The 18662-nt window shown below is 43.3% G+C and overlaps 1 protein-coding gene across 1 annotated transcript in view; it reads left to right on the top strand.

The window, feature by feature from the left end:
- SCAI (suppressor of cancer cell invasion) overlaps positions 1-14427 on the top strand; it is a gene marked incomplete at its 5' end in the record, with an annotated part of 141518 nt that extends 127091 nt beyond the window's left edge. Inside the window, 2 exons of the mRNA XM_018573344.1 lie at positions 7233-7332; positions 14415-14427. Coding sequence (XP_018428846.1) covers positions 7233-7332; positions 14415-14427 — 113 coding nt within the window. The remainder of the gene's footprint in view (positions 1-7232; positions 7333-14414) is intronic.
- Between the last annotated feature and the right edge of the window lie 4235 nt (positions 14428-18662).

Genomic DNA, 18662 nt, shown 5'->3' on the forward strand with positions numbered 1-18662 from the left:
TACATTAGACCCCACCTGGAGCTCCGCCCACAGCAGTGACGCGACGCTCCTCCAGCCTGCCCAGAGGACCCCAGCCACCATGGAAGGTAAGAAAAAAAAAAAACATAGCGCAAGCTTCGGCGCTAGGCATCAGGGCATTTTGACAAGTACAAGTACTTGTCAAAATGCCCTGTATCGGGCCCGATTCCGATGCTAGCATCGGTATCGGGACATCCCTAGTTATTGGTATAACCACGATGCACAGGAAGGTCAGCAATAAAGTCCATTGCTAGGTGGGACCAAGGACATTCCCCATTCGGTATAAGTTGTAGTAGAAAACAAAAAGGGGGCACCTTTTCCTAGTGCAGATCAGTTTTATTTAACAATAAGTTAAAATATAAATTGACAAGTACTCACAAAGGTGGATAATCAACAGGCATTTAGAACAGTGCAAAGACCGGGCCAAAGATGCAGGCAGCAGCAGTCTGTATGATACGTCCTATGTGCAGATCGGTATAGAGGAGTGTCGACGCGTTTCCGGGGCACGCCCCCTTCCTCAGACTGCTCCATACAGACTGCTGCATGTGCCCCCCCCTTTCCTGCCCTGCCGGGCCAGTGCTCGGATCATGGGTCTGGTAGGACCGTTAGGGGGGACCCCACGTTTTTCCCCCCATTTTGTGGGGCTGGGGTTCTCCTTTTAAAATTCCTACCAGACCTTAAGGGTCTGGTATGGATTTTGGGGGGCACCCCACACACTTTTTTTTGTGTTATAACGGGGGGGGGGGGGTCCCTCCTAACATTCCTACCAGACCTAAAGGGTCTGGTATTGGGGGGGAACCTCACGCTTTTTTTTAATCTTCTGCAGACTGTAAAAAAAAAAAAGTCATTTTGCTGCAACGAAATTCGTCCAATAACAAATTTAGTTTCAGCAAAATGACATTAGAAACAAAAAAATTACTTTTTTTTTTACAGTCTGCAGAAGATTAAAAAAAAGCGTGAGGTTCCCCCCAATAACGAATTTCGGGAATTCGGATTCGTTTGCATTCGTCTTAGCTGTAATTCGGAATTCGGATGCATCCGAATCTCCGAATTTCCGAAAATTCGTCCGAAACGAATTTCGGAACGAACCGAATCGCACATGTCTACTAGATACTCGTAATGCCCACTACTGGTGTTAAATGCTGGGCCCTCGTTGATCCTCACGAGATTATATGCACCCCTTAGATCGAGTTTGGTAAAGAACGTAGCTCCCTTGATGCGGCCAAATAATTCAGTTATTAAAGGAATATGGCAGGCATTCATGATAGTGATGGTTCCTATAATCAATACAAGGTCTCAGCGTACCACCCTTCCTTATATAGAAAAAGCCAGCTCCTGCTGGAGAAGTGCACTTGTGGATGAACACCTTGGAAAGCGTATCCACAACGTTCTCCTCCATGGCCTTATTCTCTGCAACAGAGCGAGGGTAAACCCTGCCACGAGGAGGGACTGCGCCAGGCTGTAATTCGGTAGCACAATCATAGGGACTTTGTGGCGGACGAGTACCTGCATGCACTTTATCAAAGACATCCGAATACTCTAGATATTACATAGGCAACGTGGAGACCGAGGATGTACAAAGTAGCTTAGCCAGCCTATGGATACATGTAGCGTTACATTGTGGAGACCAAGAAAGCATCTCATCCATCTGCCAATTTAAGGTCGGGTTATGTTTCTGGAGCCATGGGTAACCCAGAACAATAGGGTAGTGTGGAGAGGGAATAACCTGGAAACATACCGACTGCCTGTGTAAGGCCCCTACAGCCAGATCGACCAGAATGGTCTTGTGAGTAACATGTGCAGGCTTCAAGGGTCTGCCATCAAAATGGAATGGAATTTTCAGAGGCAGCACCTGAGTCTACTAGGGCTACTAGGGCCTGAGTGACAGCAGAGGAATCGGCCCAGAAGAGAACAACCATAATTAATGGTTTGTCTTTTGGGAGAACCGGGGATGAAGTAATTCCACCTAAGGTCTGCCCCCGAAAGGACCTTAGATGCGAGCATTTCCCGGATGTATTGGCCGTGTTTTTAGGAGATGCCCACCCAGAGCACAGTTAAGGCACAGGTGTTCCCTCCTCCCATAGGCCCTCTCAGCCCCAGAAAGGCGAGTAAACCCCAACTGCATGGGCTCACTGCCTCACGCACCATCCCCAGGAGACATGGGAGGATGTAGGAGGAATGGGTGGGAAAGAAAACCTGGGAGCCAGTCTGGTAGGAGGCCTCCACAGGTACTCCCTAAAAGATGGTCTCTCCCTGAGCCTGTTATCAATCGGAATCAGGAAAGAAATGAGAGCCTCGAGCTCACTAGGCAGGCCTTTGGCCACAGTCTCATCCTTCAAGGTATCGGAGAGGCCATGTGAGAAGGCAGCCACCAGAGCCTCATTATTCCAGCTCACCTCTGCCACCAGGGTACGAACTTCAAAAGCATACTCTGCAACGGTTCGTGTACCCTGTAGGATAGACATGAGCTGCTTGGCAGCAGAGGCAGAACAAGCTGGTACTTTGAATACCCTACGAAAGAAGGCATCAAATTCAGGGTAGTCGTATATGACAGGTTTATTGTTCTCCCATAAGGGATTCGCCCAGGCCAAGGCCTTATCCGAGAGCAACGATATCAGGAAGTATTTCAATATAAATGCCCACTGAGTTAAGGAAGCCACAACATTGATTTGGTTCACTCCCATAGCGCTGAAGGAGGGGGGCTGAACTGGTCATACCCTTAGCGACTGCTGGAAGCAGTGACATGAGAAACCACTGGCCGAGAAACACCTGGCTCAAGATGGGCAGTGCATGCTAGGAGGTTCTAAAGTGTCAGAGTGAACTGATCCATACAGTGATCTTGTTGATCCAGCCTAGAGACCAACCTGGGTAGCGTAGGAATACCTGCACTGTCAGGACTCATGGCCCTTGCATACTGCCAGGGAACCAAGAAACCAGACAGAAACTTAAAGTGCAGGTTTAAAATATAAAAGTTAATTAAAAACAATAATAAAAATAAATGCAAAAACAATGGAGAAAGTCCAGGACGTTGTCAGAGCCAAAGCCAGAGGTCAGAAGCCACAGCAGGTAATCAGCCAAACCAGGTCAGGGAACACTGAGAGCAGGAAGAACGGAAGCAAAGCCGAAGTCAAGAACCAGGAGATCAGTCAGTGAGAGCCAGGGTCATACACAGAAATCAGGAACAACAGCAGCGCACTTGGTTGATCAGCAGCGCACTTGGTTGATCAGAACAAATGCAAGGGTGGAGACTGATGGTTGAATAGTGAGCAGGTGTTTGCATCATCACTCTGAGACAGGAATTAGCCAGTTTTGCCAGTAGTGCAGAATGATGGTTTCAGCATAAGAGGGGGCCAACGAGGAACAACAGTGCCAGAAACACTACTCAAGCCATGCTGCCAGGAACTGGACAAGGAAGGGTAAGAAACATGGACAAAAAGCCTCTGTAGTAGCCATTATTTGAAGAGATCTAGCCAATTTTTATTAAGAAATAAAAAAAATTACAGTGGATTATATCGGAGACAAGAGCTAGGAATATTGGACAGTCGGCATTGTATCAGTGGAATTAGGATGCATTTTGAAAGAGAAATTCAGCATGCAGTTTTGTATCCTATAAATCTGCATTGAAGCATGTGTGTGTGTGTGTGGCAGGAGCAAGGAGATTTAAATCATATGATTATAGATAAGTATCCTGTTTACCAAGTCTTTTTAGTACTTTAATATTTGAGGATATAGGTTGTATAGATACCTTGATGTAAACAAATATTCATCCTCAAAGATCACAGCAGAAGCGCTTTCACTTTTATCAACCTAACTCATTCTGCTATGCCCCTGTAGTGACTTAACTTGCCAGCCTTCTAATATCCAATGTAAACAAAGTGTAGATGCACTGCAAGAGGAGGGTGGTGCAATATAGCTGCTGAGAGTTATGACTTGGACATCACTCTTTTTATTTTGAATTTTGCTCCACAGTGCACGCAGCTACGAAGGTGATTGTTTAAAGCTTATGTATTGCTTGTTAAGAAAAAGTAAATATTTAGTCCATAGCCTACCCACAAGCTCAATTTAAAGTGAAACTGTACTCTGTTCTAAACTTTTAAAAGTAAAGGCTCTGCTAAAGAATACCTCAGCCTGCTAATACCATCAGCCAGAGAAGCCTCTTTTGTGACCCTTTCTAATTTAGTTTCAGTTTATTACTGGGTTCTGAGTTTATGGCTAAGCCATACCAACAGTTTATAGCACAGCACCAGTTTACTTTAACCCTGTGAACGCTTTAATTTGTATGTCCAGCCAAAACTTATTTTGTTTTGTTTAGTTGCATGTAGAGTGGGAAAGGATTATTATCCTTACCTGTTTTTTGTTGCCATCTGGGGCTCCGTTAGAAAGATTTCCCTTACTTAGGGGTTGATTTATAACCCATTAGCAAAATGAACAACTATGCAATCGAGAATCGCAGCGCATTATGGCCACTAGATGGAATTTAGGACCATAGGGTATTCTCAGTGACTTATGTGGCTAAATGTCTGCATTTTAGTTCCTGACTTCATCCCCCTCCTACAGCCATTAATGGAATCTTTTAGAGAGACAGCATGGAGGCTGCTGTTGCTGATCTCCTCATTTTGAAAATACTAGGTCCAACCCTGCCTGTCACGCTGATCCAATTTGGTATGTCGGTGACATGGAATAAGTATGCAGATTAGGATTATGCAGGATAGTGCAGATTAAGAATGAAAGCCAATACCTTATTGGTTATTATGTAAAACTGTATGACCTATTATTTGCTGAATTCTTATAAAATATCCCCATAGTGCATGGCTGTGGAGTTGTACATACACCTAAGTTGAACGTTGTTATGAAGAAACTGTAATGTCTAGAGCCAGTATAAAGTTCTGCATCCACAAATCACTGCTCATTGGCTGGGTTTAACATGCATTCCTTTATCTGAAGCATGCTATCCATTGCCATGCTCCTGTATGCATGCCTTAACATTAGCATGGTGGACAAATTGTAGCATGACATGCATGCCAACTCTCTTATATTATGTATTAATTATATCCGTGTTGTAGCATTCATTCAAAATATAAATTGTTTGATATACCCATAATAATTGCTGGTGAATTCAGTCGCTCACCAGCTTCTTTTGTCTCTTAAGGACTCTGGTTGGTAGGTCTTCCTGCTGAAGAAACCAGGTTCTCTCACCTGCTGTGGCTTTTTTGACATTTCATTTGTTTTACACTAAACAAAATGCTAAAGGAATTAAGCTCCTCTAGGTGCAGCAAAAAGACTGTGTATTTAACTGTCCAGGCAGACAGTTAAATACACAGATGAAACACATGCAAGGGAGCTGTTTTACCTCCTAAATAAATTGTATTTCTGTCCATGAAGTCCTAAGATTTACATAACCTCATCACACAGTCCAGTCAGTTGGTTGGCATCACTCTCCCTGTTATAGTTAAGGAATACAGTGGTGTCAGCTGTTTGAATGGACAGAGAAACAGCAGCATCAGACTGATCAGGTTATCTATTTGCTTGTTCTGGTCTCCTATCATATCAGCCTTTTCCTTATCAGCACATTGAAATGCAGCATACCTGATCAGAGGCATCCCCAGGCACGGTGTCACTCGGAGCTGCTGCCTGGATTCCACCACGCACACATGTGACGTCATTACATGCATGCGTGATGTCATCACGCATGCCCACGTATAATGACGTCAAACGCAGTTAACTGCCGGCGGCCATCACAGTGATGGATGCCTGCAGAGAGAGGAGGGGACGCACGCATGTTACGTCATTACGCGCGTGCATGATATGACATCACGCGCAGTTGACTGACAGCGGCCATCTCGGTGATGGACCCGGGAGAGAGAGGAGGGGGACATACCTTATTCCGCTGGGTCCCCTCCTCTCTTGTACAGCTGTCGGGCACTCGGTCCATGACTGAGTGCCTGACTTTTCAGAGGGGGTGACACTAAATGGCTGTGGGTTTGATTTAAAGTCAAATTTACACTGGCTGCATTTAGAAAAAAATATTTTATAATTTGCTAAAAAAATACATAGCTGCTTTAATTTGTGGTGGTCTCTATTTCAGCTTTGAGGTGATGTTACCAATCTTGCTGGGATGGTTAAAAACAAATAATGGAACAGCTGAAATACTTGGCATTCTTGGATGAATGTTGCTCCAGGGTTCCTAGTTTGAGCAGAGTTTAAACTAAGCTACAAATTACCATTAAAAGAGAACAAAAGCCAAAGCTGTTTTTGGGCCTTAGTTCTCTTTTGGGTCACAGAAGTACATTTACTACCGCACGCTATATGCTGACAGCACAGAGCCGCATTTCATTTAGGAAGGATCCCTAAATTTGTAACTAGCTGGAAAAAATCGTTATAATCTACAGATGTACAGATGGATGAGACTCTTATAGATATAGATGGGTATATTCTACCACTATAATCTCCTGGGGTGTCCCATACAATGGAGGAGCCTGAAAGTCACACACATGGGATTATTGTTTCTAAATGTCCTTGAGTTGGAAAAAGTCCAGCGGAGGGCAACCAAACTAATTAGGGGTATGGAGGACCAGAGCTACGAGACGAGGCTACTAAATTTAAACATGTTCACATTGGAGGTGAGGAGATTAAGGGGGGATATGATCTCCATGTACAAAATGTTCAATGGTGATAGCAACATTGGCGATAAACTATTTAAAATGAACTCCGTTACAAATATTGGATCTTGGTAACAACATTCAAATATCTAATCAAATAATGCATTGATTCACCCCCCTATATGTTTAAAAATATATAGAATGGCAATGGGGATTATAATTATATTTTAAATAATATGCATCTCTGAGTAAGAAGCAGAGGTGGTATAAGAATTACTATACGATTTAACAGCCTTTGAACGTGGGATGATTGTTGACGCTCGGAGCCATGGAGCGAGTATCAGCAAAACAGCAGAATTTGTTGAATGTTCAAGAGCAGCTGTTGTTAAAGTGTTTAAAGACTGGACTGTCTTTATCTGGGTCTGAACGTGCGAATTGTGGCCGTCAGCGACTAGTCAATGTTAGGGCAGAACAGAGAGTGGCAAGACTGGTACAAGACAACAGAGAGGCAACAGTGCAGTGTCAACATTGCAAACTGATTGGCTGGTCAGTAGACTGCATGCTGCAGTTGGGGAGATTTTTAGCTGAAGCTGCCTTGTTGCTTAATCGTTGCAGGTCCTTATGATTTTGGAGGTGTCCTGACAAACAGTAATCGGGACGTGGTCAATGGGGATGCTTTACACAAGAGGAATCAGACTTACAAAGAAATGCACTGGTGAGAGCAATGAACATTGCATTATAGGAGGCATAAGAGAAGGTCACATGTCAGAAGTACTGGGTAGTGCCAAAGGGCTTCAGGGGCCAAAATGAGGTGTGGGAGAGCGCTGCAAGGGTGAGTCTTATCAAGAAAACCTGTCACTTTGCTTTAATGCATGCTAATGTGGACCACTTCTGCATGCCATTATTCCAAAAGTGTTTGATAAATCAGGCCCATTTCAAGTAGTGAGGACAGTAAAGGATTATATAGTTTTAGAAATCTTTTGCTAAAAGACATGCTAGAGATGCTTTCTGTAACTGGACTTGGTTCCCAGGCTTCTGTCCAGCAAAGTTTTCATCAGGACAATGGCACTGTCGGATTTAATTTTCAGCTCGTCAGTAAATAAAACCTAGGTTTAAATACTGTTCAGACAGATATAATGCTTTTGTCTCTATAACTGGTACAGAAGGACAGGTTGCAGAGGCAATTTAACCAAAAGATAAAAAGAGTTTGCTTTGATGTGCAATAGACCATTCCAGTGTCTGATAAAGGGGGTGCACTTTAAAAATAATTACTGCTAGTAAACTGTAATTTCAGTTTACACCAGAGGAGACACATCTGTTTAGCTCCATTAAAGGATTCTGGTCTTATTGTGACTGTTATGTTTACACATCTTGCTTTTCTTAACTGTTGCTTGTTACGATAGCATGCCACTGCCTTTTAATACTGACCTCTCTATAATACAAGGACATTTGTTAGTGTCAAATTAGTGCTGGAAGTCTATTTTGTCAGTGTATCTGTAGTTTCCTCAGCCTACTGACATATTGGATATTTGTAATTGATCCTTTTTAGATTGTAAACTCTCACGGGTAGGGCCCTCCTTACCATTTTGTCTTGATTTGTATTGTAAGTTGATTTATATTGTAAAGCACTGTGCAAACTAAACTGTTGGCTCTATATAAATCCTGTATTATAATAATAATAATAATTTCATGAATATTAATAGCAAACTTTATTCTATTCTTTATTGTATTTTTTTATTGTCCTTTGAGGAACACAGCACTTCATGATCATGAACCATGTGTTATACTGTCAGCTCAAGGAGGACAGTAGGCACAAATAAAATGAAGACCAGCCATAGGGGGCCATTACTTTCCCCATAACCGGCATGTACAGTTTTGCTTAGTGTCCTCAAGGAGGATGAACATCTTTCTTTCAGCTCTTCTGTTCTTTCAAGACTTCTGTGAACATTTGCATTTTTTCTGCAGTTAACAGTTGCTCGTAGATTCAGGCCATTTGTTGGTTTCTCTGGTTTTTCTGGTTTCTTCAAACATTGGTGGTTTCACTTTAACAATCTTGCATTGGCATGCCTGATTGTGCTGTCACTAGCAAAGCGCCCTGCTGTAGAGGTCATGTCTGCGGTTTCACTTTGCAGAGCTGACACCAGGCTCAGGAATTTGACATTTAGTGACCCTGTCTCTGAAAATTCACTATGTTGGTGTGAGAATGCTTCGAGCAATGCGTGATCTGTGTCAGGAACCCCTCCTGTTTATTCTCCATTGGATTGTTTGTAGTGCTTAGTGTCACTGGCTGGCTCAATTGGCTACCTGGCCACCATATACCTGGTAGATTTCCTTTTCTTCTATAAAAAGTTTATTAACCAGTTGACATCCGCGGTGTTAAACCCCCTTCCCATCCAGGCCATTTTTCAGTATTCAGCGCTGCGGTACTTTGACATTTATTCCGTCATGCAACGCTGTACTGAAATGAATTTTATACCCTTTTTTGGGGACAGAAAGAGCTTTCTTTTGGTGGTATTTATTCACCACTGGGGTTTTTATTTTTTTACTATATTAAGGAAAGACATGATATCGCGGACGCGAATGAACACATATAGACGATCGGCGGGCTATGGAGCAGTCTGGAGACGGCAACCCGCCAATGCTCCACTGCCGTCCGTCCGTTTTTTTACAACAGTAGAAAAAAACAAATACATTAAATGTGAAAGATAAACAGAATAGTATAACATTAAACAAACAAGGACTTGCAGTTCATTTTGCATGCATTATATACTTGGCGAGATCAGGTAAAATGAAAGTACTGTAAGGACCAGAGAGCGAGGGCTGCCAAAGTCAAAACATTCATCCTACCGGTCCTTCTTCAATGCAGAAGGTATCTAAGGTTTCCAAAAAGAAAGGGCGAGAGGAGAGAAAAGACAGAAAAAGAAGAGAAGACCAAAGGTCAGAAACACAAGACGAGGCATAGAGGCGAGAGAAAGGATAGAGGAACAAGAGGATGATAATTGGTAGATTTCCTTTTTTGGGGGGATTTTGACAAGAATTGTATCACAAAGGTGGAGCTTCATGTAGATGCTTGGTTTTTCTTTCCTTTTTGTGCGGACCATGAGTAGCAGCTTCAGTTGGCTCTTACCTGCATCACCACTAATCGACTGGGGACACAGCACTGCTACCCTTTACCACAGGTCCCTATCCACCACCTACAGCGATGTTTGGTTTGCAGCCTGACTGCCCTACCATTCCTAAGGTCTTGGGCCAGGACACCCACCCGTGCCGGGTTGCCATAGTACCTCATAGGTGACACGGTGTGACACTCACTAGCGTATTTGTTTACTGTGTTTCACTGCTCCTTCTATTTGGTATTGTTCCTTCTTGGTAATGTTTGACATAAGAAAGAGGGCACCATGCATATGCTGGCAAATTTATTGCACAATCCTCTTTTGAGGAGTGCTCTGTCTGCGACATAAAATTTGACTCTGGCAGAGATAGGTCAGTTTGTGTTCTTTCAGCCTCTTGGAGGATTAAAGTAAAGGGCATTCCTTGGGTCTCACTTTCACAGACTGTGATTCTAATTTTATAGTTACATAGTTACGTTTAAATAAAGAGACAGGTCCATCGAGTTCAACCTATATGGCTGTGTGTGTGTGTTTAATTTAAGATTACCTGTACCTCTGTATGTCTTGCTCGTTGAAAAAAAATATCTAGACGGGTCTTGAATGCTCATACTCTCAGCTGAAACCACTGTCTGTGGAAGGGAGTTCCACAACTCTATAGCTCTTACAGTAAAGAATCCCTGTTGCAGTTTAAGATTTAACCTTTTTTCTTCCAGTTTTAGACGGTGGCCTCTTTTTTTGTTGAGTGAACTACCAGTAAACAGTTTATTACTGATGATCCCATCACTATTAAACATTTTGGACATTAATATCATGTCCCCTCTCAGTCTCCTCTTTTCAAGAGATAAACAAGTTCAATGCTTGCAGTCTTTCCTGATAATTTAGGTCCTCTATTAGCTTTTTCTCTGGACTCTCTCCAGCTCAAGGATATCCTTTCTGTGGATCGGAGACCAAAACTGAACCGCATACTCAAGATGAGGCCAAACAAGTGTTTTGTACATTTGTACAGGGGCAGAATAATGGATTGGTCTTTACAGTACATTCCCTTTTTTATGCATGATAGAACCCTGCTCTCCTTATTTGCTGCAGCCTGGCATTGTATGCTTTTACTAAGGCAATTGTCCAATAGGACTCCCAAATCTTTTTCTACCTCTGATTCCCCCAGTGGAACATCCATTAGTGAGTCGCTTGCATGTATATTTTTAATTCCGAAATGAATAACCTTATACTTCTCGATATTAAATCTCATTTGACATGTACATGCCCTCTTCCCAAATTTATGGGAGTTTATTACCCTACACATTTTAGTATCATCAGCAAAAACTGAAATATTGCTAATAGAATTAGTCCCATTATTGTTGATAAACAGCAATGGCCCCAGGACAGAACCCTGGAGCACACCACTGCCAACCAAGGACCATTTGGAAAATTAGCCATTAATTGATACTCTCTGGACACGTTCACTTAGCCAGTTCTCTAGCCAGTACACACCATTTCATCAATGCCCAGAGAGTGAAGCTTATAAATAAAACATTTATGAGATACCGTATTAAATTCTTTTGCAAAATCAAGGTACACTACATCCACTGGCTTTCCTCCATCTAGGTTGCCACTCACCTCCTCCTAGCACGCTGGTTTGACATGAATGGTCTATCCTAAAGCTATGTTGGTTGTCACTTATGATATGCCCATAAGCACCTTAAATACCTTAAAATAACTTGCATACTATGGATGTTGAGCTGACTGGTCTATAATTCCCAGGTACGCATCTTAAACCTTTTTAAAATATTGGTACAACAGTTGCTTTATGCCAACTAGCTGGTACATTCCCAGTCAGTATGGAGTCCTTAAAAATTAGTACCCGTGGATGCAAGTTATCTGGTCCTGGGGATTTAATTGCATTAAGTTTTTCTAGTCCAACTAAGGAAAATGCCATCTTAGATTTAATCATTTCCAATAATGCGGCGTTAGTTGAAGATATTGCAATTGGAGAGACACTGGGTAATTGTGATCACAATGTGATTACTTTCAATGTTGGGTACAGGAAAGAAAAGTGGTCTGTTCGGACAAGAACTCTACATTTCAGAAAGGCAAACTTCGATAAGCTGCGCCAGATAGTATGCGACATTGAATGGGGCAATTTATTCCACACACTGAACACTGACCAGAAGTGGGAGTGTTTCAAGAACACATTATATAATGCTATTACCAAGTGTATACCATTGGGTAATAAAATTAAAAGATCAAAAACTAAGCCTGCATGGCTAGATAAAATTGTAAAGCAACACATCAAGGACAAGAGAGGGGCATTTATAAAATATAAGACGGAGGGGATGGCATTGGCTTTCCAAAAATACAAAGAATGTAATAAAAGATGTAAACATGTAATTTGGGCAGCTAAAATAGAGTACGAAAAGCAAATTGCCACAGTCAGTAAGAGGAACCCAAAAAAATTCTACCAATACATAAACAGTAAAAAAGGTAAGAAAGGAGCAGATAGACCCTATAAAGAATGGAAACGGGAAGCTAATCACAAACAACAGGGAGAGGGCCGAGGTGTTGAATACTTTTTTCTCCTTAGTATACACTCAGGAAAAAGACGAGTTTAATATAGATAAGAATCCACACAGCCCATAGCAAAATACACCACAGTGGTTGACAGAAGCCGGGGTTCAACATAGACTTGAGAAACTTAATGCACATAAAGCATTAGGACCAGATAACCTGCACCCCAAGGTACTTAAGGAACTCAGCCAGGTTATAGCGAGACCATTATTCCTCATTTTTAAGGACTCCATAATGACTGCTGGAGTACCAAGTGACTGGCGGAGGGCTACGGTAGTACCGATATTCAAAAAGGGGTCAAGATGCCAACCTGGGAACTACAGACCAGTCAGTCTTACATCCACAGTATGCAAATTGTTAGAGGGAATGATTAAGGACTAATAGAGTTTGTTCAGGATAATGGCATAGTAAATGATGATCAGCATGGATTTAGGAAAGACCATTCCTGCCAGTCCAACCTACTAACATTCTACGAAGAGGTGAGTAGAGATCTGGATGGAGGGAGGCCGGTGGATGTAGTGTATCTGAATTTTTGTAAAGCATTTGATACGGTACCACATAAACGTTTACTACACAAGTTGTTGTCTATGGGCATAGATGAAATGGTGTGTATATTATTATTATTATTATTATACAGGGTTTATATAGCGCTAATAGTTTGCACAGCGCTTTACAATATAAGGAAGACATTACAATCACAATACAATTCAAGACAAGATGGTAAGGAGGGTCCTGTCCGTGAGGGCTTATGGATAGAGAACTGGCTACAGGAACGGGTCCAGAGAGTATCGATAAATGGCTCATTTTCAGATTGTTCTAAGGACATGAGTGGCGTGCCTCAGGGTTCTGTGCTAGGCCCCATGCTATTCAACCTGTTTATTAACTATATTGGGGAGGGAGTGAATAGTCATGTTTCCGTCTTTGCTGATGACACCAAAATCGGGAGGGTAATAGACATGGACTTAGACATTATAACAAAAAGGAGGAGTGATCAACTAGGAAGAGAGAAGGGCAAGGCAAGGCTTCAACTATATGGCAGATGAGGTTCAATGTTGATAAATGTAAAGTTATTCACTTTGGGGTTAAAATAGGCAAGCAGGATACACATTAATGGGAACTCCACTAGAGAAGTCACAAATGGAAAAAGATTTGGGGGTCATTGTAGACCACAGATTGAACAATAGCTTGCAATGCCAGGCCACGGTAAACAAAGCGAGCAGAGTACTTTCTTGTATTAAAAAGGGAATTTACTGCAGAGACAAGGCTATAATTTTGCCACTTTATAGATCATTGGTTCGGCCTCATCTGGAGTATGCGGTCCAGTTTTGGTCACCAATCCACAGAAAGGATGTCCTTGAACTGGAGGGAGTCCAGAGGAGGGCAACTAAACTAAGGGGATGGAGGACCAAAGCTATGAGACAAGGTTACTAAATTTAAACATGTTCATGCTGGAAGTAAGGAGATTAAGGGGGATATGATTTTCTTGTACAAGATGTTCAATGGAAATAGCAACATCAGCAATAAACTCTTTACGGTAACCTCCATAACAAAGACTAGAGGCCACCACCTAAAACTAGTGGAGAAACAATTTAAGCACAAGGGGCGTAGGGGCTTCTTCGCGGTAAGAGCGGTCAGGGTATGGAACTCGCTGCCACGAGCAGTGATTTCAGCTAAGAGTGTTGATTTCCTCAGAGACTGCAAAATACAGGGTACAGGTACACTTAAGAAGAAGATGACACATGGACTCATCCACACTCGTACACATGTAGATTCACATGCATACACGCTATAGGTTGGACTTGATGGACCCATGTCTCTTTTCAACCTCAAATACTATGTAGTCCTTGGCAAATCCTAGCTTCCGTCAAGCACAGTGGTGGTATTTTCCTCTCAGTTCAATTCTTTTTGCGTTCAATAAACCAGTCGCTTTGCTTAGTAAATACTGTGGAGAAGAATGCATTCAATACTTCACCCTGTCATTTGTGATCAACCTCCCATTCTCATATTTTATGGGACCCACCTGCTCCTTTCTTACCTTTTGTATTGTTTGTGTTTGAATATTTTTTTTTTTTCTGGGTGGGGGGATTGCTGACTTTTGCAATAAATTTTGCGTATTTTGTTTTAGCTGCCCGGATTGAACTTTTACATTTTCTATTGCACTCCTTGTAGTTCTGGAAGGCCAGTGCTGTCCCTTCCATCTCAAATCTCAAATGTACCTATTTTACACAGCCGCCTACTTCCTGCCTACTTAAAAATTAAAATGAGATTTTTTCTTTTTTGAACAACTTTATTTTCAAAATAGGATTGTCAAGGTGCATTTATAATAGCATCATAAATATTATTAAATATTGTTTAAAGAGCACCAGCTCATTCAACAGTGGTACACAAAATAGAACATTAAATTTAACAAAAAACAGAACTTAAAGTTTTAACATACAATAAGTGCAGCATCGAACAAAACGAGCTTATTCACACACGCTTGAGTATTCAGAAACAATCTATTGGCAAAATCTAGATCAATATATACAATTTGTTAAGTGAGCTGAATGGGAGAAATTTTCTATTTCGGCTATTTTCACCTAGATTCTTCAATTCTGCTACTAATTCTCCTGCAATTTAGCTAGGAGAACTGGTAGGAGAATTGAATAATCTAGGTCAAAATAGCCAAACCAGAAAAATTCTCCCATTCAGCTCACTTTCCAAATCGTCTTTATTGGTCTAGATTTTGAAATTCTGCAATTTACCTTTTACTGAATAGACCTGAATGTTTTTGAGGGATCTTTTATGAATGAGAATGACAACAAAACATTTCACTATTTTAAACTGTAAAAACTTAAGACGGCAAAGTTTAAGTTTCTGTAGTCAGCATTAAAGGGATACTATACGCACCAAAAGAACTTTAGCTTAATTAAGTAGTTTTGGGGTACAGATCATGCCCTTGCAGACTCACTGCTCAATTCTCTGATATTTAGGAGTTTAATCACTTTGTTTATACAGCCCTGTATGTGACTTGCACAGCCTTTATGATAAAAAGAACCTAGATATTTTAGGTTTCTTTATAGTCTGTTTAATCTATAATGTCTTATCTTCTGCTCTGTTAATAGCCCTCTGAAGCAAGCAGGAGCCCCCTGAATTGAGAAGAGCATATAACTTAAAGTGACAAACCCTCAGATTTTTTAACATAAAACAATACTGTAATGTGTGCCTTACTGTAATCCATGGTTGTTTCCCTTCTCTTTACTGCTCTTCCTTTTTTTTTTACTTATTAAAAGTTTATTGTGAGTTTTCCAAAGCATAAACATAAACAATACAAAGGCAATGGTGGTTTACATCGAGACAAGCGGTGTAAGCTCAAGACTTATAATAAACGACATGTGTCACTCCTTGTAAATATAAAGAAATAACCATAAGCCTTCACCAGACGCACATGGGGGTACGAACAGTGACAAGGGAGGAAGGGGGGCGGGTGAGGAGGGGTGGTTCGGGTGTGGTTTTGCCAGGATCCGCTATAAGAGCATACATCTCACGCTGGGTGTTACCAGGTGAGCATGTGTAGTTAGTCAGATGGTACATTAGGTGCCGTTGGAGATGTTACCAGCAGAGAGGCATATCTGTCAGTTGTTTTGAAGTGTAGCCAGCATGCCCAGGTAGCATAGAAGGTGGTATAAGTATCTGTGCTAGAGTGATGGAGTTCCTCCATCAACCTTAGTCTATCCACTCGGGTTAACCATTCTGCAATGGTGGGCATCTGTGGGGATCGCCAGTATTTGGGTATGAGCGCCTTGGCTGCATTCAGCAGGTATGGAGCTAACAATTTCTTGTATGATTTTGTGGACATTGGGGTAAGGTGGAAGAGGCATTGCCAAGGGTCCAGGATAGTAGGTATACCGGTGATGTCTGTGATAAGGTCAGTAATCTCTGTCCAGTATTTCCGCACCTGTGGGCACTCCCACCATATGTGAGCGAAACTGCCCATCGAGCCACAGGAGCGCCAACAAAGCGGAAGGGTGGACGGGCATATTGCATGCGCTGTAAGAGGCACCATGTACCATCTGGCTAAAAGTTTGTAATTTACTTCTTGCATATAACTATCTGGCGAGGCTGACAGACATACACGTAACAGTTTAGTGCGTTGTGAGGTACTAAGGGGCCTCTGGAGATCCCTTTCCCATTTTTCGATGTATGCTGGGGGCGAGGGGTAATTCAGGTCCCCGATTATCTTATATATGGTTGACAGAGTATGACTCGGTGGTTCAGATGACCCCAAAAGTTGTTCAAAGGGTAAGAAGTTCAGAGTGTCTCGTAGGGGGCCTGGCAAGGAAGCAATAAAATGTTGAAGCTGACGGTTTCCAAAAGTCCATAGTGAAGGTCCCCCAGCGTGCCCGCAAGGATTGGATGGATAGGAGGTTGGTTCCCTGGATTACATCCTTTAGACGAAGACACGTCGTGTCTGTCCATAGCAAGAAAGTCCGGTCAGATTTCCCCGGTGGGAAATAGTCTGATCCTGTTAGGGGTAGCAAGAGCGAGATGTAGTGCCACCCATGGACTTTGTGCAGCCTGTCCCATGTGAGCAAGGTTGCTACAGTGAGTGGTGAGGTTGTGGGGGAGAGGGAACGCTTTGATGGAGGTACCCATATACATTCAGCTAGGGTGGTTGCGCACAAGTCGTTTTCCAAGGCAACCCAACCTTTATGCGAGGCATTGTAGGTCCAGTCAGCCAACCTAACTAATTGGGCGGCCTTGTGGTAGGATTTGAGGTCAGGAAGGCCCAGTCCGCCTTTGGTCTTGTGTCGGCTGAGTACCTGGTGGGATATTCTGGGTTTTTTATGACGCCATACGAATTTAGATATTACGGCTTTCAATGTGGAGAAATAAGCTGCGGGGAGGGTGACAGGGAAGCATTTGGAAGTAGAAAAGGATTTTGGGGAGGACCATCATTTTTACAGCATTCATTCTGCCTATCCATGACAGGGAACGAATGGGGTAGGACGCAAGGTCTAGTTTTATGGTGTTCAGTAAGGGGATGTAGTTACTATTGTAAAGGGTAGATGTCTTCGGGGTAAGGAGTATGCCAAGGGAGCGTAAGCCATGTTTTTGCCATATGAATGGGAAGTGGGGCGCTAGGCTCTGTTTGTCCGCCTCTGTCACCGTGATGCCCATAATCTCTGATTTTGTCAGGTTGATTTTGAAGTTAGACAGTTCACCGTATATACGTAGTTCTGACAAGATATTAGGAAGCGATGTTCTAGGGTTGCGCACATAGAAGAGAATGTCATCGGCGTATGCCGCAAGCTTGTATTCATTAGCAGAGTGAGCGATACCCTGTATGTCTGGGTGTTTCCTGATCGTGGCTAGAAAGGGCTCTAGAGAGAGAATGAACAGCAACGGTGACAGAGGGCACCCCTGGCGTGTGTCTGACCAACCCGGCAGCTCCGGGGGACCAATTTCTAGCCGCTCACAGAATTTCTGTAAGTCTTCAGGGAAACGAAGGACCGCTGAGCGTCCCCCCTTTGATCCGATCAGGCAAGCTGGAAAGCCCCAGCGGTATGTGATGTCATTGTCCCTTAGCAGCTGTAGGAGCGGTTTTATTGCTCGTCTCCTGGACAGGGTTTCAGATGCGAGGTCTGGGAAAATGCGGAGTTTAGCCCCATCAAAGTCAACTTTGGCGTTACCTCTAAGGCGGTCCATAATCAGGGCCTTATCTGAGAAGTAATGGAGGCGGACTATGACATCCCGAGGGGCCTCTCCCACTCCGGAGCCGCGGTGTCAGGGGCCTGTGAGCGCGGTCGAACAGCAAAGGGGAGGTGGGAGCTCTCCCCAGTATGGTGTTAAAAATGCCACGCAGCGTATCAGCGAGGTCCCCATCTTGGGTGGCCTCTGGGAGGCCCCTGAGCCGTAGATTGTTACGCCGACTTCTGTTCTCCTGGTCCTCCAGCTTGTAAAACGCTGATCATATAGCAGTATGGGTTTGCTCACCGTGTGTCTGAAGTTCCTTGATGGCCTGGGCCTGTGCGTCCAATCGGCTCCCCACCTCCTCCACTCGCCACATGGCATGGGACACTTCGGCCTTCACAGAGGAGATCTCAGACTTGAGGGAGCGCTCTAGGCGCGAAAACATCCCTGTCAGGTCCGATTTGCTGGGGAGAGTTTTAGCCAGCGTGGCCACTGACATCCCAGAGCCCCGGTCGGAATCCGTGGATGCCGCAGATAGAGCGGAGGAGTGGGATCCGTCCGACGGGTGTGAGGTGGAGGGTGGCATCTCCGAGATGTCCCCTGGGCCTTCAGGCGCACGTCTCGCCTGGGCGGCCGGGGAGAAGGCTTCCGGCGTCCAGAGGCGGGTGATGGTGTCGGTTTTCTGGGTCGCAGCGGATCG

This window comes from Nanorana parkeri, unplaced genomic scaffold, assembly GCF_000935625.1.
Source record: "Nanorana parkeri isolate BGI_ZX_2015 unplaced genomic scaffold, ASM93562v1 scaffold2343, whole genome shotgun sequence".
NCBI lineage: Eukaryota > Metazoa > Chordata > Amphibia > Anura > Dicroglossidae > Nanorana > Nanorana parkeri.